This window comes from Falco rusticolus, chromosome 7 (genome assembly GCF_015220075.1).
Source record: "Falco rusticolus isolate bFalRus1 chromosome 7, bFalRus1.pri, whole genome shotgun sequence".
Lineage (NCBI taxonomy): Eukaryota > Metazoa > Chordata > Aves > Falconiformes > Falconidae > Falco > Falco rusticolus.
Window position 1 is genome coordinate 32125842 of NC_051193.1, and position 20362 is coordinate 32146203.

The 20362-nt window shown below is 41.1% G+C and overlaps 1 protein-coding gene across 6 annotated transcripts; it reads right to left on the reverse strand.

Annotated features, from left to right (window-relative positions):
- Positions 1 to 1459: 1459 nt before the first annotated feature.
- Positions 1460 to 19455, reverse strand: PCNX4 (pecanex 4). Of its 6 annotated transcripts, none has more exons than XM_037393481.1 (13): positions 17743 to 19455; positions 14649 to 14699; positions 13235 to 13961; positions 12450 to 12521; positions 11412 to 11591; positions 10806 to 11320; positions 9868 to 9968; positions 9597 to 9719; positions 8965 to 9328; positions 6212 to 6315; positions 4719 to 5755; positions 3964 to 4150; positions 1460 to 3597 (listed from the first exon to the last, which is right to left on the reverse strand). In XM_037393481.1, the coding sequence occupies exons 3-13, from the start codon at positions 13921 to 13923 to the stop codon at positions 3346 to 3348; spliced, it is 3624 nt and encodes a 1207-aa protein (XP_037249378.1). In that variant the 5' UTR covers positions 13924 to 13961; positions 14649 to 14699; positions 17743 to 19455; the 3' UTR covers positions 1460 to 3345. The 6 variants fall into 6 exon arrangements, with proteins under 6 accessions (XP_037249378.1, XP_037249377.1, XP_037249379.1 ...); XM_037393480.1 differs by lacking the exon at positions 17743 to 19455 and adding an exon at positions 17356 to 17631; XM_037393482.1 differs by lacking the exon at positions 17743 to 19455 and adding an exon at positions 16631 to 17219.
- Between the last annotated feature and the right edge of the window lie 907 nt (positions 19456 to 20362).

The following is a 20362-nucleotide window of genomic DNA, read 5'->3' on the forward strand; positions in this document are numbered from 1 at the left end:
TGGATATTGAGCAAAAAAACCCCCCACAAGCAGAAGCTTGTGGTATGAAAGGTGAGGATGTACGGTCTGTGTGTGAGGTGTTCCTTTGGGAAAAGGAGAGGGTGTTTCATCTTCGCTGTACAAGTGGTCTGAGAACAAAATGTATATTTAGGGCTAAATCCCTTAATGTTGTGCCAGAAGTGAATTATTTCATCTCTAGGTCTCCTAGCAGCACCGTGGTGTCCTTTGTCTTCTGGTGGCTCTGTAAAGGCTGAGGATTGGGCAGTGTACAGAGCAGCAGCGGGGCGGTGTTTGTGCTCACATATTTTGCTTGCCTTGCCTGAGCCCAGGACAGTTGCTGCTACATGAGCAAGCACAGACCCACCTTCGTGAACTCTGCCATTGCCAGCAGCAGCATGAGAGAACAGTGTGGAAGGAGCAACAGTACCAGTGATGGGGACAGGGTGGCAATGGGATTACCTGTTTCAGAGAGGAAGCCAAAATTAAAGGAAAATGCCAAAAGCAGAAACTTCCCAGAAAGGACAAAGCATTTGCCATTTGAAACATTCACTGCCCCAACACTTTATTCCATTAAATGGATTCCTGTTGCTTTATGGGACAGGAATGGGACAGAGGTGGTCTCCAGGACTTCAGAAGTTTTTGGTAGAGGCCCAAAAAAGGGGGTGAAAATCCTCTAGGTAAGGACTTAAAACTGATCGCGTTAAATAAAGGTTCTCCAAAGCCATGGTGAAGGTCTTATGCTTGCTTACCTTTGTGTGATGAACGCTGCGGTCTGTGAAGCAAGTAAAGCCCATGCACACACCTGGTTAGAAAACACAGCCATTCTCATGGTCACACGGGACAGCGGTGAGTGGCCTGTCATAAATTCAGTCCTAGATCCTAAGCCCAGTACTAGCATTCCATCAGTAATCCAAAGAGCAATGTATGTGCTCATGAGAGCTGCAGACAAGATGAGGCTCGAAGGTGCTCTAAATTCCTGATAAAGGAATGCTCCAAAACAAGCAGGACACAGTCCAAGAGCACACAAACAAAACACGCTTAACCGGGGCACTCAGCTGCACAAATCTGTGCTATGGACCAAGAGCTGTAACTCATGTTTCTGCCAAAGAAAAAAAAAAGACTTGAAAGAGGGTTACAGAAAGCCATGACGTGAGTCAGGGTCATACTATTGCAAAACATGCTGGAATGCGTGAACTGGCTCTGTGTATTGAATAAGGGCCGGAGGACACGCTGCCTGCGATAGCAGGGGACGGGACGTTCCAGTGCATCAGAGCCCAGCCCCACGTTCCTGCGCACAAACAGGAATTCTGCATAACACCGATTCTGCTCCTCCATCTGGTACCAATTGGGATCTCTGCTAGAACACCAGGGCCACTTACCAGCAAAACTTTTCAAGAAGGCTGGGTACCCGATGGACAGCACCCGAGGAAAGCAAGAGAAGGATCACAGTTCTCTTCAGTTTTTTTTCTCAACTAGTTTATTCAGTTTACAGAAGACAAAGAATGAGGGCAGAAGTTAGAGCCATCTTTAAGTAAAAACTGCTGCTGCTGCAAAAAAAAAAAGTTAACTGAATTTTCTGTGACCATACAGAAGACAAGTAATAAGAAGCTAACAATGAGGCAAGGAGGTTTAATTTGATTTAGGAAAAACCATGAACTTCCCAACTGCTGCAAGAACAGCAAAGAACTGGAGCAAACTACTTGACTTTGTGATACTCCTGGTATTGGAAGTTTTGAATCAGATTAAACATTTTCTAGGAGTAGTTCCTTTTGGGAGGGAGCCACAATAGGTACTCTCTAAAAGCCCCTTCCAGACCAGATTCCATGACTATCTCCAGACCGTTCGTGGCCAAGCAAGGTAATTTTAGGTTATCAGGGCCTTCACTCCTGCACACCAGCCAACTACTAAAAGCTGCTGTTGATGTTCTGTGTGCATTTCATCCTGTACCTCAGAGTGTTACACCATGGAGTGTGACGGGTGTTCCCTTACCACTCCTGAAACCCACTACACAGTTTGCAGATTATTTTTTTAAAATCGTTTTTATGGTCACTGATCAAAAGAAACAGCAAATAGCCAAGTATGGAGTACACAGTCCTGTAACAAATTTTACCCGATACAAAAAGGTCTTGAAGGCGAGGAGTAAAGTAATAAACGTGCTCCAAATTACAACACTGGGTGTTCCAAACCAGTACGAATTCCGGAAGGGAGCAGATCTGATTTAAATTGATGCTACAGGTTAAAGACAGACAATTACCTACACCCTGCTCAGCATATGCCAGCAGTTACTACAGATCTACAGAGAAAACACATTTATTGTTATTAGCACATAAACACATTTATGTGCTAATAACTGGAACAAACAGGGTAAGCCACTGGAGAGATGACCCAGACCTGTGCTATTACAAACCAACTGCCAAATTCTGTTCTAACCTGTGGTAAGGTTAAAAAAATAAAATTACTTCTGGCACAGACAGCTAGATTTCTGCCCCCCCTTCATCATCAAGCTCTCACTGTATTTGTGGAAGACTGGGTAGTGATGTGGACACCGGTTGCAAACAACAATGTATATATAAAACTATGGATATTGGAAGAAAGAGATAAAATTAATCCATTTGGACTTACATTTCTTCTCTCCCCTAATGACATATTTACTTCTTTCATCAGTAGGTCACACGGGTTATTAATGCGTCAGGATGCACACTGTTTTATATAAATTCTCACTGTCCCCAAAACAAATGCTTTGGTAAAAATTGTCCCTTACAACTTACTTTGTTAGAGCACAGCTGATAACTTACTACAACTAAGGAAAAATCAGCGAAAGTCATATAACAAATGCTAAAACTGAACTCCCTCCAATACAAATTGGCCAGAATAAAAAAAAATTCATATAAATATTCGTATGTACACTTTGGTTACTAACTCTGTGGCTGACGGTACTACAGTGAGCTGTAACCTGACTGTCAGTGCAAGTCACCTGTCCAAGAAAAAGAAATAAAAATAAACCAGAATGCATCAAAAATAGTTAATGATCAGAATTGTGCTGCTCTTCTCTAAACTGGAGAAGAGAATTTCAGCATCTCATGGCTCGTCAGCCACACAGGCAATGGTGTCTCACGTGTTCCAGCAGCAAGAAAACAGTTCAGGACTTCCTGCCTGCTGAAGGCTCTGGTAGCACCATCTCTGTGCAACTCATGTACGCTGGCTCGGCACTGCCATCCAACGCCGTTTTAAGAGTAAAATCGCGTTTGTAGTGTATAAACGTAGCATGAGCATTTGATTCCCAACATGCAATGAAAAATACAAAACAATCGTAATAGTAATTAAAAAAAAAGTGCTACCAACATTCTAGAACAAAGGCAGATGCAGAAGTTCAGATGAATACACAGGGTAGCCCAGAGGTGGGTCCGCAGCTTGCACCGTTAGGTTGCGCAGAAGAACTGGGTGTGCCTGGATGCTGTAGCGTTCTTCATCATCATTTGTAGCATACAGCAGCTCCCAGGACAGGTTTGCCCACTGACCTCGGACAGCTTCATCATTAAGTTTTCCCACTTGTACTAACAATTCCTGAAGAGTAAGGACTCGCCCAGTGTAAATTCCCTTTAAGAACAAACACATCAATACGTTCAGTACACTCCCCAAGAAGATACACAAGCATTTTGCATACAAAGCACTAAACGAAGCTCTGGGGCTACATACTATGAATATTGTTCCTTTACAAGTGGCAATGTATAAACCAGTCTCCTTGGTTTAATTTTTCTGTGTAGAAAGACAATCAGGAAATATTGCTGCACCCGAGGAACGACGCGGTGTGATTTTCAAAACAGTGATGTCAGCTCCTCTCTAGTACAAACACAAATTTGTTCGTACAGCCTTCATGTTTTGGAACACAATTTAAAAAAAAAAAGTAACAGTGGAAAAGGAAACCAAACTTTACCCTTGCATACTAGTAATTTTTCTTCTTACCATGTTTGGGTCATGCCCCAGTGAAAAAAGGTATGGCTTTTCCTGAAGAACTGCCTGCTGCCACTCAAGATCTGATACCAGTCCAATGTACCAATCATTTTCATATTCTTCCAGGTAGTTAACCAGCTCTTTGAAGTTCTCCACTGGACCCAGGCTCGCTTTGTCAACCATAAGTTTAAAAGTGTATCTGAAAGGCACAGAAAGTCATACAGCAAGCAGTGCAGCACAAGGCAGGAGGAAGAAAGCCTCCTCAGGCTACAGAAGGTGGAGAGGCACCACCACATGCTACCAAGCACGAACAACTTTCTAAGTTCTTGCTTGTCAGCCGAGTCACCGGCAGTTAGTACGGGTATGCTTTTAGCTCACCCAGATGTAAAAACACATTAGCTTAAACATCTTTCATTCACCTCAAATACTGTTCTTGCTGCCTGATAATGGAAAGTGTCAAACCTCTAACTCCACCACAATTCTCTTAGATTATGGGGACAATGAAAAGGGGTTGTTTTTTCCCCACTTAACACAGCAGATTTCCAGTGCTAGAGGCAGCTGCTGGGGGGAAGGGAATAAGGAAGGAATCTCCTTATCACAGTGTTCACTGCCTGCGGTTACGGGCAATATTTATGTAGGAAGAAGCTACAGATACATTTAAATGATACAGTTTTAACATGAACTACTCCTAGGGAAGTGATACTTACTTCAAATTACAAGACTCTTTATATATTTTTTTATAATCGGAGGGAATGTTTTTCTTTTACCTGAATGCTTTTAATGCAAGTTGGAAAAGCTCTGGTTTGCCTGTTAGCCAGTCCAAACCAACAGACCACGGGATACCACCAGTATAGGCTCTGAACACATGGCTCGGGGCAGGCACGGTGTTATCCAGGCCAAACAGACCAAAACAACATGACAATACTCCATGGATGTATAAGTCTTTCAAAGCTTTATCTTTCATAAGGTCTTCAAGTAAATTAGAAGGCTTTTCTTTCAGGTGAAAAAAGTCCAGCTGACTCAAAATGAAGTGGTACCATTCTTCTGGAAACCTCCGCCTCATTTCATTGACTTTGGAAGAAGGCACTGGGGCTGTTCTCCATTCTTCAGGAATGCTCAATAGCTCCGAGTAAGAGCAACTAAATTCAACCTGAGGTAAAACTTCTTGCTGTTTCCCTTTGTCTACAGCAGGAAGCCCAAGGACAACAGCCCTGTATAATTTATCTTCCGGTGACATTTCTGGTGGGACATCTTGGCTCTGTGTTTCTACAGATCCCGGAATAGACAGATGTACTTTTGGTGTAATTCCCAACTGCCCAAGTTCTTTTCTGTCTTTCATTCTGCCACTGGGTTCAAGATGAAAAATGACACTATCATCAGTCCAGTCCTCAATTGTATCAACACTAAAGCTGTCTTCTTCCCTCAGAGGCCTGGATCTTTCTACTGAACCGCTATGCTGGTTATCTGGAAACGATCCTTTCTTGCTCTTGTTGGCGTCGCCTGAGCTTTCCCATGTTTTTGATTTTTTATAACAATACTGGACTAGCATCCATACAAGCACTTTAATGAAATCATCTTTCAGATGCTTTAAATTCTCATGACAGTCAATTATTCCAGATAACACATTTCTGGCATCAGAATACAGCCGCACAGGTAGAACAGTACAAGGAGTCAAAATGTGTCCAAAATGGTGATTAGGAGAGAATATCTTGGTGTGCTCCTGATGTTCGAAGGCCATTTCAAAAATTTCATCAACTCTGTGAGCTTCAGCGGCATGACAGGACGTTTCCTGCAATTCTAGCCCCTAAGGCATAAACGAAAACAATTTGGTTTTAGCCTTCACCAGTACACAACCCTAAATGCTAGCAAGCTGTTTTCTTGCAACAAAATTTTTCTGAACAAATAAAGATACATTCCATTGTCAGTATTTCCACAACTGAAACCACAAATCTAATTAGAGATAACAGTAATAGCAAAGCACTCGCTACAGTATTAGACACAGATCAATGTATTAAACAAATCTTTGCCTCATACAGATTTTATTAGCCAGCTTATTCAAGATGATGTGTCACAAGCTGTATGATAAAAAATATCACATCTGCTCAGCATGTCAGTTGCAGGACTAGTTAACACAGCAATAACTCATCTTAAAAAATTGACTGTATTATCAGGTAAATTAGTTACATTGCTGAAATGCTATACAGCAAAATGTTTGCATGATTTCAAAACATTAACATGCCAGTCCCCAGCATGCAGTTACCTTAATGTTCACACCACAGTAAGTGAAGCCTTTTTCTAACACCAACATCCACATCAGTCTATCCTGAAAGCGGCACAAATAATGTGATCCAGGCAGAAAGAGACCTAGTCAAGAAAAAAACAGAACAACCCAAAACCTATGTATTACTGTGGCATTATATTAACAAAAACCTTTTCTACATGCCAACTGAGGAATTGAACTGCAAACAAAATATTTCTGCTTCAACATCAAAACCAGTTAAAACTGGCTAGCTAGTACACTCACTTAAGAAACTACCTGCAAAGCTAGATCCTGAAATTGTAGTCCCCTCTGAAAAAGCTGTGGAAAACTGGGAAACCCTCATACAGCTTCAGGACTACAATATTCATACTGGACGAGGGTTAAGCAACCCCACCCTCAATTCCCTTTGTAGAGACAACTTTCACGATTAAAGATAATTTTTGCTGAATTTCCAACTGCACAGTTCCCACTGACGTCACCTGGAGTCTAAAATTCCTATGACTGCTGAACGCATTAAGGAATCATCATCTAGCACATAGGTATATTAATGGTCCTATTTCCTGTGGAGTATGAAGTTTATTTCTCCCATAAAAAAAACCAAAACATAACTCAACAGGACTTGTCTGTATTTCAGAAAGATTAGAAAATATCCCTTAGGATGCAAAATCCCAAGTGCAAATTATTCTGCTCAAGTGCCAGTTTACCAATGGCATAATATCACACCCATTTTACAGATCATAAATAGAGGCAGAGCAAGAGCACCTGCTCATCTTGAAAGATTTGTGAATTGGTATCATACACATTGAACACTAAGTAGATAAAGTGGAAATCATCTGTAGTCTTTCTGAAATACCTTTGTGTGCCTGTGTCTGGAGTGTGAGGGAAAGTATATCCAATCCCACTGTATTAAGGCTGACATCACCAAAAAGAGCCACACAAAATGAACTGGCATTTGAAAACCAAGTCCTGAACAACTTCAGATCATACCAAATGATCTGTACTCAAAAATTCCACGATCTGGCTCTCATCATAAAAATTAAAAATAAAAATTAAAAAAATGCTTATGTAAAAAAAAAAAGGTACTTTCTGTATCTTCTACCTATTTCAATAAAAAGTGCAATGCCAAACTTCCTAGCAGCTGGTGGTTATACCGTATTTCTTTTAAGTTATAGCCTGCTGTCAACTTCTCCAATACAATGATGCTGCTCTTAAGGCTGACATATGCTGCGAGTTTATGACCTGCTTCTGCTGTCACTCACATCCAAGTGACCACTCACACACAGTTTTATAATGTTGTAAAATGAAATCAGTGAAATCAACCATTAAGCTGTGGTTAAAATTTAAGTAACCTTTTCTATCCCACTGAGCTAATGAAGTGCATTTTCTTGCTAACATTTTGCAAAGATTTTAATTCTTTCCTTGCCAGCTGTTAAAGCTACTAAAACTCCTTTACACAGAAAAAAGTATGGTTTTAAATTAGAGACACACAAAACGGTACCTCTTCATTTTGAACTCATCTGAGAAGCCCACATTTTTTCTTGCTTGGAGACATTCATTCACAGGCTTTCCCATTAAAGAGAGGATTTTTTCCGCCTCAAGACTAGTGTTTTAAATTATTTAATCTGAGGCATACATGCCACCAGAGTCATGATGGCTATATAGATATTAAATACATGTATAGATAAAAAATAGATAACAAATACAGAACAGACAGAGATAAACATATTATATATAAAACACATAGGCTGATGCAGTCGACAAACGGAAGTGTCTCTCTTCTTTAGAGGAAAAAAGCTTCCTAGCTTTATTTTTTTAATACCTTTCTCTACACCAGTACTAAAAGTGCAGTAAATGTTTCCTAGTAAAGCACTTGCATACAGTCTTCAGAAATGCAATTAAAGTTTATGTTCATTGTCTTCAAATATTAGTCTACTTTTTCTAGTCCTAAGCCATTTTCTAAAAGGCTTATGTAAATATTTGCCTCTTCTCTAAGGGCAATGATCTTTTGATTATTTAGGTTATACAAAGACTGTTTCTCAAGAAAACGAGCTTGCGATTTTAACAGTTATCCTGCCTACACCTGACAAAAGAGTTGGCATTTCTTCACCTGTTTATACAATTCTGTGGAACACCCATCATGATGTCTTTCACAGGCTTTAAGATAACAAGCACTGTTACAGTCCTACCCTGTGTGCGCAAGATGTGACATTAAGTCTTATCAGCTGGTTCTGTTCTTAACAAATTACTGCTAGTTAGGCTACATCACGTGTTTTATGTACATCCAGTCCATATTTACTGTACCTAATTAACACAGCCAAATTAGCAAAGTTACCTTCCGGATCCTGAGTGATGCAGAGAGACACATAGATACACAAAGAACAGTCTGACACACCTCTTTCTCCCTGCTGTCAAGAGAAGTCAGTTTATTGCCTCTGATGACATGGAATGAGTGCATACCATCCTTTTTGTTCAGTATAAAAACGTTAGGAGTGATACTGTTTCACCACCACTTAATTTCTCCCTATTTTAAAGATAACAAACCAGACCGTTTTTTTTACAAGAATGTAACGACTAGAGATGTATGAGGATAGAAATAATCACTTCCCTCAACTGAACAATCTCCAAATACCAGATTTAAACTCTGCTGTGAAACATGCTTTAAACCAGATGCTATGATTCTCCTGTTCTCCAGCAAAATTGTGTTTCCCAAAATATTTAGCTACATTTCCTTGCAGTGTGGCTAGCGTACCTACCTAGGCTACCGGCTGCGAGTGCAGACTGCAGAGCAACAGCCAGACTCGGAACCATCTGCTGGTAGTACACTGTATCGGAGCAAACACCCGCTGCAGCACCCACAGGGCCCGGCCAGCTTCGGATAGGCCTAGGAAACCCAATCAAAAATACCGGTAGCGTGAAGAGGGGCAGCAAGGGAGAAGAAAGCAGCGCAGAGATGGCAATGAAGGTCAGCAGGATTGGGAAGAAAACAATGTTGAGTGTGATTAAGGTGGCGGTAGATTTACGACGCTGCTTCTTCTCTGTCCACGATGTCAAAAGAATAGCTACGGCAAACTGCAACTTGGAGACAAACTGAAGCAGTCGATCCCGCAGAATACCAACCTGCAAGATACATACAACACGCACATTTATCACATTTATTTGTAGCCTGCATCATATAATATTCAGCACTGCCAAAGCTGCCTTATCTACAATAATTTTAAGAAAATGAAGCGTGATTATCACTGGCTGGTATTAACGTGTGTATCTTAGTACAGTTTTTTAGCTTCTACTTGCTAGGTCCTAGACTCTAATTCTCTAATGGGGGAGGGCAAGGAAACAAAGACTTTCAGTGACAAGCATCTGCTTAAATTTACATTATGAAAATTACCAGTAAAAGTCTGATTCCTGTATCAAGGCTCCTGTTCCACCAGAGGTCTGGATTAAACACCAACATTTGTGCTACGGACACAACCACTATGTCCAGTAGGGCATTTTCTGTATTCTGCCAGACCTAAAATAGAGATATGTTACACATACGTTTAAAAATTTATTTCTCTCTCTCTGTTTTCATGACCTGGAATATTTCTTCCAAGTCACCTTAATACTTAAATCATGTAGAAGAGAATTTCTTAGGCTAACGTATTTAAAATTCAAATTACCATCCTAAATATTCTTGTGAATCCAATGCAAACAGACACAGAATGAAGATTCTGTAGCGAATGGTCTAGTGACAGGAATGCTATCATAGCAAACGGAGACACTGTAATTGAAATAAAAGAATCATTGATTTCCTTTCAAGAACATAATTAAAGTCTACAGAAGTAAGCAGTCTTATTGCAGAATGGAAATATTAGCATAACAAGAGAACTCTTCCCTGCATTATTACAAACTCTTCTTTGTATTACACCTCCAGGATATCAAACAACAGATTTGGACTGACGGCCCAAGACAGCACATACGTCGATGCTTAGTTATTACTTGCTATTGCTTTTCTTGTCGTTGGTTTGTCTGTTTCCCCAAGAACATGTGAACACTCAAATAAGTAAAAATAAACATGGGAACAGCATTCATCAATCCGCTTCCCTGAACTGATGCTTCTTTATGAAATAATTTAGATCAAATTTTGGTTCCCCCAAAGTAGATACATTGTCCCTAACCTACCAGAAAGGAGACCATTCCCTTTACTAGCAAGTTGCGAGAACCAAATATTTAATCACCCTGAACACTCTCTCAACTCACTTCCCCCCCCACACCCCGAGTACCTTTTAAAAAAATCTACAAGAGCCATTTTTTCAAAAGTGAGTACTGATGTTACAACTAAAATTCTTTAAAATGCCTTGCTTTCGGAGTTGGACTTTTAAAAAACTCAATTTTTTAGGTTTACTCCTAAAAAAAATAAAATCACTCATCACTTTCAAGTATTCTGAACCAGTAGTTTTGACCTCAATGCACAATTTAGTAAAACATCAACAAGTATTTCCGGCTACTTCGTTTTTCTCAGCTCATTCACAGAAGCTTGTACATACAGTAATTCTAGCATTGTTTCAATCTTCCTACAAGCATCATCTAACAAACAACAGACAGTGCATATTCCTACCTAGTGTCAGTAAAATCCTCCTGACAACACCAACTTTCATTAGCCTTCTTTGCTTCTCCATGAACACAGTCACAGTCCTGACATCCTTGGGATAAAAGGGGTTTCGGAAGACTCCAAACAAGTACACTCTCTGAATCTCTCTAAGAATCCACATAGTTATAAGTAATACGATCAGAACGTAACTTGCTATAGCCTGAGGACTGGCTTTGGAAAATGATGAAAAGCCTGCAAATTGATGCAGCAGGCTAGCTTCTATGAGAGCAAATGCCAACACAGTCAAATAAAAAACAAATTCCCTCCACCCAAATTGTATTCTAAGACCTCTCTGCATAGTTTTAGATTTGCTGGAGGCTAAATGGCCGATCATGGTGTGTTTGAAGGCAAAACCAATCTCGCTTAGGTTAAGACTCAGTATGAACCCAAATCCAGTCATGAAGAGGATCACACCAAGAGTGCTGGGAATGAAATACGATGCTATTGCTGTTCCAGCAGAAATGAGAAACATTACTAATAACCTGTGAAGGAGAAAATAAAGAAGATTTGCTTGAAAAGAAAAAGGTTATCAACAATACTAATATATTTTACAATTATATAAACAACATTTACTTTGGGTTACTTGACATAGGTGAACCTCCTAGTCCAAACTCCAACAGTTGTTCCATTCCCCACAGAAAAAGTGCGTCAAGCGGGGGCAGAATTCCCATTGCCCACAAGAATGGCAGAAAAATAAATACGATGTGCAAAATCTGGTTTGTCTGTTCTAGAATGGGTGTGTTGACAGCAAACCTGGATAAAAGAAGAAATGTATTTGACTTCTGTGAAGGAAATGATACCTGATGTGCAGGAAGACTTTCTGTTTAATTACTACAGCTAATCCAGAAGAGTAAACATTACATATTAAATCTACAAAACCTCAACCAGTATCTTTAAAAAACAAAAAGAGGGACATACATTTATGCTTGGGGCAGTAATACACTAATTAGAACATCAGAACACGGGCTTATTTTTCACTGAAAAGATCTGAAGCCTTTAGATTACACAGATCAGTCAAGTGATGTAAGTATCCTAATCATTTTGATACTGTTGTGATAATATACTGAAGAAATACTTGTGCAAAAAGAATGGTCCACAGGCTCGAAGACCTCAACTGTTTAACAAAAAAATGCAAAGTATTTTTTCAGAATTACAAAATTCAATTTTTGTGCAAATTCAAGACCCAAGACATAAGCCTTAATACTGAAAAAACTGGCATGTTGCCTGTACACCAAGAGAAAAAATTTCTTTAGGAATACAAAATGTTATTGTCTACATAAAAGCATTAAAATCTTCCTGTAAAAATACAAAAATCAGTGTTAGAAATCTGCGTAAATTCAAAGTCACATGTAGTTCACCAGCTAGCTAATTAAAGGTGGACTGCTAAGGTATTTGGTTTCTTTCTACCTTTTAATAAATAAATAAACCTCAAAGGATTTTTTTCCCCCAGCAATTTAAAGAATGTCTGAATTTTCTCCTCAGGAAATTAGATAGAAGAATTTGGGGTCCAAAACCACATGTGTAATTCTCATATCATAAATGAAGAGGCAACTAGTGTAAATCATTAACAAAGACATCTCCAAGTGCAAAACTAGTAAAATTAAAACATACCTTTTTTTCAAATGCATTTGAAGTACCCCAACTATAAAATATGTACATGTGACAAAGTGATACAAATACCACCTGACAGGGAGAAAGAATGCAGAGTAAACCTAAAAGCATCTTGCTTTAAGAGATGCTAAATACTTCAGCTAAGACACTCATCTGAAACGTGGAAATTTATAAGTCTCCTATTTGTAGGCTGACATAGTTCTTTGTATTACAACAACGTTTAAAAATCCAAGTTCAAAATTCATATAACAAAAATAGTGCAATGTTCACATCTGCTTATCCATGAAAACCAAATTCATAGTCCTTTTTTGCCCACAGTTTAAAACACTCTGCCATCACTTTGCAGAGATTTAATTGGAAAATACTCCAGGACAAATTCTAAATACAAACCCAGCACTCCTGAAGTACGTAGTGTTTAGATCTGATTCCAGGTCAGGAACATGTTTTCAAAACACATCCTTTCGAAAGATGCTGATGCAAATGTTCTTGTATAAAAATACTGAAATTGACACTGTTGAAGATAATTTTAGCTATCCCTTACTTAGAAACTGCTCCAACTGCTCTTCCTAATTTATGCTGAATGCTGTAAAAATTTAAGAACAACCTTTTATGCAGTGTAGAGCCTCAATTTTTACCATATACTCTTCTAGGTTCTTTCTTTTACATTCGTACAGCTGATTAAAATCCCAAAATAAATTTTCCTCAGAAGAGTAATTTCATCTGTTTCATCAAAAATATATAGAATAACCATTACTTGAATTAGCTAAATGCTGTATTAAGTTTACCTGTGTGCAAGATCCACTGCAATAAAGACAAAAATGTAGAAAGGTCTCATCAGAGCAGTGATTTCATAAGTATCCAGTGCTTGGAAAGTAGCTGTTTCTGTAGCTGTATTTATGATTAACGAATACGCTCCTATACATATAGTCACCCATCCAAATACAAAGATCATAACTGTTCCTCCAATGTTGCTATACAGCAAGGTTATTCTGTTTGGCAGCAAATACCAAGTTCCCAACCCACACAATACCCCTGCCAGAAGGGAATGAAATACAGTGTTGATTATATACTTCTTGCCAGGAATAATAAATTTTACTGTCTCTGAACCTAGACAGCTGGAAAATTCAAACTCATCTTCATCTGTTAGGGTATTCTGAATTTGCATTCTTTCTACTGTTACTGTTTTCTGCTTTGCATATAGATTTGCCATCTGAAGAGCAAGTGCAGTAACAAACATCAGTCCTCCTGAAAGTGCCGCGGTACAGTAGTCTTTCATAATACCTAATTGGAACAAAAGTGTACCTACTCCTCCCAAAACCCATGGCACCAAGAAAAGAATAATCTGATTCACGTATATGTACAGAGGGGCACAATAGCCTAATTTAAACCGGGGACCTCCCAGCACAGTCTGTGGAAAGCGCTTCAAGAAGAACTCCTGCTTGTAATCATTTAGTAGAGGTACATCTGGACCCATTCTTATTACTCAGGAATGCTGGATGACTATCATCTTTCCTGTAAGAGAACAGAAAGAAAAAGAAGGAAACATTACTGAATCTGGAACTCAGAACTTAACCAGGGAATTCTTCTGTCCTATTTTTGTTTAACAAGTTATAGTGGAATTCTGACAGTGTTAGCAGACATCATCCTAAAGCACCCACAGAATCTGCCAGAATACAACTACTAAGCAAACACCTAAAATGGAAAAAGACTATTTTAAAATGTGAACATATTCTTTAATCTGAAGCCTTACGCAGCAAATGAAACATACAATCTGTTCTTGGGAGATAATAAAACCAACACATGTCCACAGCAGAACACTTTCTGAGAACTTTATTTTTTCTCCATCCACTCTGATTCCTGTCACATCTTGCCACAGACCTCTAAATCCAGTTAATCCTGTTAAGGATCTCCATACACAAGCTGAAGAGTCAGTGATTTCAGTGAATAGCCACATAAGTGCAAGCATACAGTCACACTGAGGTCCCTGTAAAAATCAAAGCCTTTGAAATACACTAACAGAAAAAAAAAAAAAAAAAATACTAGTAGAAGCATTAAAAATTGTTTTCCACACCAGCATTTTTACTGTCCTCCCTACACGTAAGTACAGTGAGATCCTGTTCTGTAACAAGTGCTACACAAGACATAAAGCAGTTCACTTTCTGCTTCCTAAAACATATAAAATAAAATAAAAAACAGTACTTGAGTTGTAGCAGAATCAGCATATATTCTTCTATATGTCAACGAAGAAAGCTGAAAAAAAGGAAAGAGATACCTGTAAACATTTGCAATTAATCAAACAGAAATCAGATACGAATACTCATTTAGAGATGCTCAGGCAATGTAGAAATAATGAATGTAAGATGGTAACTATGATATTCAAATTTAATGTTATGCTACTAGTCACAAAGGCAAGAATCCATGAATGACCGGTAGAAACTCTCAAGCTAAGAAACAGGACGAAAAATCAGCACAAAACCACAATGCTAAAGCACTTCATCAATGATGATTCTAAAAAAAAAAAGATGATAGTTTGCATTAGTAGATGTGCAAGCACAGAAATTCTGACTTTCTTCTACTGGACCCATATAAGTTGATGAATTAGCCATCATTGCAGATATTTTAAAAATTAAACACTCTGCTCCCGTGGAGTTTCCAAGCTACCATGATTCCTTCTTTCTACAATACCAAATGCTTTTAGGCACTTCTGAGAACAATTTACTCCTTACTTTTAAACAGGTATTAATCATCTGCCTGTAGGTACATGTATGTACCAGGTCAACATGGGATAAATTAGAAACAGTGCAAATGAGAGAGATAAAAGCCCAGCCATATGCATTATCACAACTGGAAATTTGCATTCAGGGTCCACTAAGTTCACAATGAAAAGAAGGACCCCACGAGCTCTCTAGACACATGCCGTGTAGGCTGTGGAATTTATTATTTTTTTTAGAGTTTTTTTTATTTCAATTTGGAATTTGTACACATAGAATATTGAAAACATAAGAGGGTTTTTGGTCATATTATTTAAAGCCATTGAAAGTTTCTTAAGCGAAGGATAAGGCAGCAGTCAGTCTTAATGAAAAAGACACGTTGACAATGGAGAGGGGAATTCATTGCAGTCAGCTCAGGAATTTGAAAATGTAACAAGGACACACCCAACCAAAAACAAATTTCAAATATAATTAAACAAAAATAAATCAAAATTCAGCCAATCTTGTCTAGAAAAAGAAACACTGTTTAGAGGTTGCTGTGGAAGTTACATGCAGTAGATTTATAAGCATGCAAGTGACAGAACCTGAGTTTTAAAAGAAACACAGAACCAACACATGCATGGTCTTGCTTGAAAAACGGTTTTTGGGCATCTGTGTTTTTCTGCACTAAGAAGGGCTATTTTTGTTTCAAGTTCTAGTCTGCATTTGTGTTTGTCAGTTTATATTGCTAACAAAATGTTAACAAAACACTCCTCTTACAGTTTCTGTGTAAACAACAGACATCTCTGTGCGAGACAAAAATCTACATACATAAAACAATACAGTTCTACTTGGCTATACTCCAAAATGAGCCATAAAAAGATCTGAATTTATTTATAAATTAAAATCCCAAGACTGAAGCTCATGAACTATGGAAACAATACTCTCGACTTATCCTCCTGGCTTCCAAACAGTCAGGTAGCACATCAGGACTTCAAAGAGGCACTTGTGCGTGTGTGTCTCCTTATTTCTGTGCAGAGCCCTAGCAACAAGACTCCACACATTAGCGAGTGTTTACAGGATCTGGCTTCAATATACATTCCTAACATACAGGCCTGGCCTGACTCCGACAACTTGCCTGGTTACCCAAACAATTTGCACCACAACAGTCTGTCACCACCAGCAGGGATCCCTGCAACTTAGGTAGTACCTTAACAAGGATAGTAAAAGGCCTTTAACACCATAAAGCAACTTGACAAGTTCCTCCCCTACAATATCCTCTGTCCTTATTACAAAAGGAAACAAAGCAAATCTTGCTCAAATTCAGGAATCCACAAAAAGGCATGACTTTTTGTCTAACGAACACCATCCTTCGTGCCCACTGATGGCGGATCTGCTCGTGGTTCGGCTTTACTTCAAGCGGATTACAGAACACGTGTACAGCTCCCAGCCATCTACGTCCTGAAGCACCTCAGCCTTAAAAATACCTACCTCGCTGGTCTGCCAGGCGAATTTTCATGCGAGACCATGTGGTCAGGGTTATAAACCACCTGCCGGCACAGGCCAGCGGAACACCACGGCAAAGGCGCGGGGAAGGCCGTGGGCAGCCCAAGGCCGGGTGCCCCCCACCACGGCTGCAGCCCGGGCTGTGCGGCCAGCAGGCTGGGGTCTCTCCTGAACAGCGCCCATGCCGTCCCCAGCGAGACCGGGGATGCAGCGGTTTAGGCCCCAACACGCTCCATCCAGTTCAGGGAAGCGCATCCCGGGACCACCGTTGGGAAGGGCTGCAGACCAGCCCCTTCCCGAGACACCTCTGCGCCTGACCAGAGCGGCTCCTGCCGGAGCCACCGCGCTTCCCAGCCAGCCGCCTCTCCCTCAGGCCTTCTGCACTAACGGAAATTAAAATAATCAACCGAGCGAGCAAAAATAGAGCCTCTGCTGCTTTCAGCTCCGGCGGAGACGAAGGGGAGCCAGGCAGCCACCGGGCCCGGCGGGGCACGGCCGATGGGCAAACCCAGGAGAGGACAGCGCCGGCCAGGCAGAGCCCGGCGGCTTCCCCGGCCGCCCCCGCACCGCCGCCGCGCCCCGGGGAGGCCCTGGCGCCCCCGCCTGCTCCAGCGCAGGGCCCCGCGGCGCCGGCCGCCCCCGGGGAGCGCCGGGCAGGTGCGCCCCCGCACCCCTGCGCGGTGAAGCGCCTCTGCGAGGCGGGCACCTACCTCTGGCCCGGACCCACTGCAGGTCAGGGGCTTTGCGGGGCGGGGGGAGAAGGGGAACGGGGCTGAGCCTGCGGCGGGAGGAGGCCGGAGGATTGCCGAGCGCTCTCCCCCCCCCCCCCGCCCCAGGGCTGTCCTGGGGGAGTGGGAACGGCGCAGGCGGCCGCCGGGCGCTCCTCCCCGCCAGCGCTGACCTTCGCACCCAGCTGCTGCCGAGGTCGGCGGGGAGAAGGAAAGCGGAGACGGCAGCTAACGGCGGCGGTGAGGCCCGGTGTCGCCGCCGTGGCCCCCTCCCTTCCCCGCCCTCTCTTCCCTCCCCTCGGCCACTGCCGCCATTTTGCCCGCCTGAGGCAGCCGGTGGCGGCTGGGCGCCGCGGGAGTCTGCGCTACCTGCGGGAAATGGCCTCGGCAGCGGGGTGGTGCTGGGTTTCGCGGCTTGTCTTCTCGGTGGGGTCGGCACAAGAGCTGCGAGCGGCGGCGAAGGCGAGGGGCCGCCCGCCTTCCCGCTGCCGGCTGGTGCCCCGCGCCCGGCCGCTCAGCCGCCGCCCTGGCCGCCCGCGCTTCCCTCAGCCGCGCGGCTGCTGGCGGCCCCGCTTTCCAGCGCAGCCATCGTCCTCCTCCGGTGAGACCGGGCGTGAGGCACCTCTCTAGCCGGGGCCTGCCAGCAGCGTCCCGGAGTGCAGAAAAAGAAAAGAAACCCCCTGAGCGGGCAGAGGAGCCGCGGCACGCTGCGCGGGCAGGCCGTGCCCCCGGCGGCGCGGGGCCTCCTCGGCTGCGGAGTTTGGCACCCGGACAGCTTCGGTCTCCTCGAGCTTCTTTTCGTCCCTCAGAGCTGGCATGGAAATGGCAGAGGCTGTTTTTTCATGACTTCTTTAGTAGTCATCATAATTACCCACATTAACAAAAGTGCACGACTGACCAGATTGGTCTGTTTCATTATTATAACATTTAACATTCAGTACACAACATTCTAGTATTACATTAAAACATTTACCACAAATACACAATCCTCAACATTCTGACGTGATAGTAAAATACTCTTTAAAAGTTTCCATAATCTTGACTGGTCAGTATATGTATAATTCAAGAGAACACTGGTTCTAGCCTCAGGTAGAAGAAAATGCATTCTCAGTTTTCTTCTAGGTTAAATAAACGTTAAGCACTCGTTGGCAAATTGAAATATAAATCCAAATACTGCAATACTACATACCACTTCAAATCGCACCCATTAAACATTGAGATTATTTAATAAGAGTGAGCATGCTTAATATAATTTGTATCTAATAATACTAAAATGTGTAATTCACTATTCATTAGAACACCAGGGCATGCATGTCTACCTTAATATCCATGTTACAACAATCAGCATATACATTCTTAGTTATATCCAATTTAATCTGAATCCCTAATGTAACACACAGACATACGCTTAGAATTTTAGATAAACTAAAGGATTCACAGTAATCAATTCTTATCAGAAGCATTTTAACCTTTCTGTGGGTTTGTTAATCTTTATTCTTCAGAGGTAATAAAAAGGCAGCTTGGGGTATTCAGTGTAAAACCTTGGAAACACTAGAAAAATGCCCATTTACCTTTGCTGAATTTCTTTTAAATGAAGTTCAGTGGTACAACTAGAGTCCAGCCTCCTGGAAGACAAATGCAAGTATCTAAAAAATCAATCCGTTTTTTTTTCAGGATCCTTGATTTAAGATTTATTCACCCTGTTCTTCAATCTGTTGTATCTGTTGCAATCCTATTAAAATCAATATTTGTATGTCTCGTATATATTCCAAGGTAAATATAATCTCTGTACAATTCACTAAAGGTTGGTAGCAGGTATTTGCTTTTTGTTGACAAGTTTCATCCTGTCTCAGTTTATCAATTCAGTTATGATTTCATGAAAATGATGATTATTTTGTGGAATATGTAAACCCTAAATAACAATTTTAAGGGGGGGAAGCAGAAAACGTTAGATTTATTTCTTTGCAAGCTGCACCACTTGTGTTTCAAAACGCAGAAGGCTTCTTGCCTGTCCTCATTTCCTATGGTTTCACTCTTGCTCGGAAGAATAAATCAAAATTTTAGTCAGTGCAAACTCCAAGCTGTTTACTGGAGAAGGGGGCATGCTAACTTACTCCTCTTAAGAGTTCTAAGAATTTTCTTGGTCATATAAAATAAAATAAAGCCTGCTAACAGAGGGAACTGTTGTTGGTAAACTCTGCCCACCTCCAGCTCTCTTTTGCGGATTATCACACAATGTGTAACTGCAAGCATGTGAACTATCCCACTGACATTAACAGGACTCCTCATCTGCTCAAAATGATAATACATGTAAACTTTTTGCAGACTTGGGACGTGGGTTTTGGCTTGCTTCTTTTTAGTTTGTGGAAGGGCTGTTAGTCCTGACTCCCCAAATAAAAATTCCATATTTCCATATTTTTAATGTTTACTTTGTTTAGAATGATGCATGCACAAGCAAATACTTTTCTTACCTTTCTCTTCTTTAAAGATAAACTGAAAAAGTGATTTCTGCTTTGGAATGCATCTTTGTATACAGCTATAATACTAGGTAGGGGAAACACGCTTTCTTGCATTTACTAATTATTAAGGAAGACAGAGCTTGTAGGAATTTATTCTTTTAAAGAGAATTAGTGCTAGGTGAAAAGAATGGTTACTTTCAAATCAGATAATGGAAGTTAGTTATTCTCTTTTCCTGATGCCCAAAGTTAATTATTGTTATATGGAGATCTGCGGGCTGGCATTCCCAAACAGAAGATGTGAGAGTCAAATCTGACTCCTTGTACTCAGTCTTTTTGTTCTGCATCCCATAGGGGACCCATCCTGTGTTTATCTGCGTAGCTTTATGGAAAGCTGCGTATGCCAGATGTATGTTATCCATGACTACTTTCCCATGGCTCCCTTGGAAGTAATGCCTTTCAACAATACTTAGGCTGGCAGAAAAACATACTAAGGAGCTTGCTTCTTTTTCTGGATGACACTATCCCTTTAA

What these genes read in the sequence shown, in the direction of transcription:
- PCNX4 (XM_037393481.1), bottom strand. Translation starts at nt 13,923, where the DNA reads ATGGGTCCAGATGTACCTCTACTAAATGATTACAAGCAGGAGTTCTTC. An exon ending in GCAGTGGATCTTGCACACAG is followed by an intron (nt 12,522 to 13,234) that starts GTAAACTTAATA and finishes TCTCCCTGTCAG; the next exon opens with GTGGTATTTGTATCACTTTG. An exon ending in CAGGAATCAGACTTTTACTG is followed by an intron (nt 9,329 to 9,596) that starts GTAATTTTCATA and finishes TGTATCTTGCAG; the next exon opens with GTTGGTATTCTGCGGGATCG.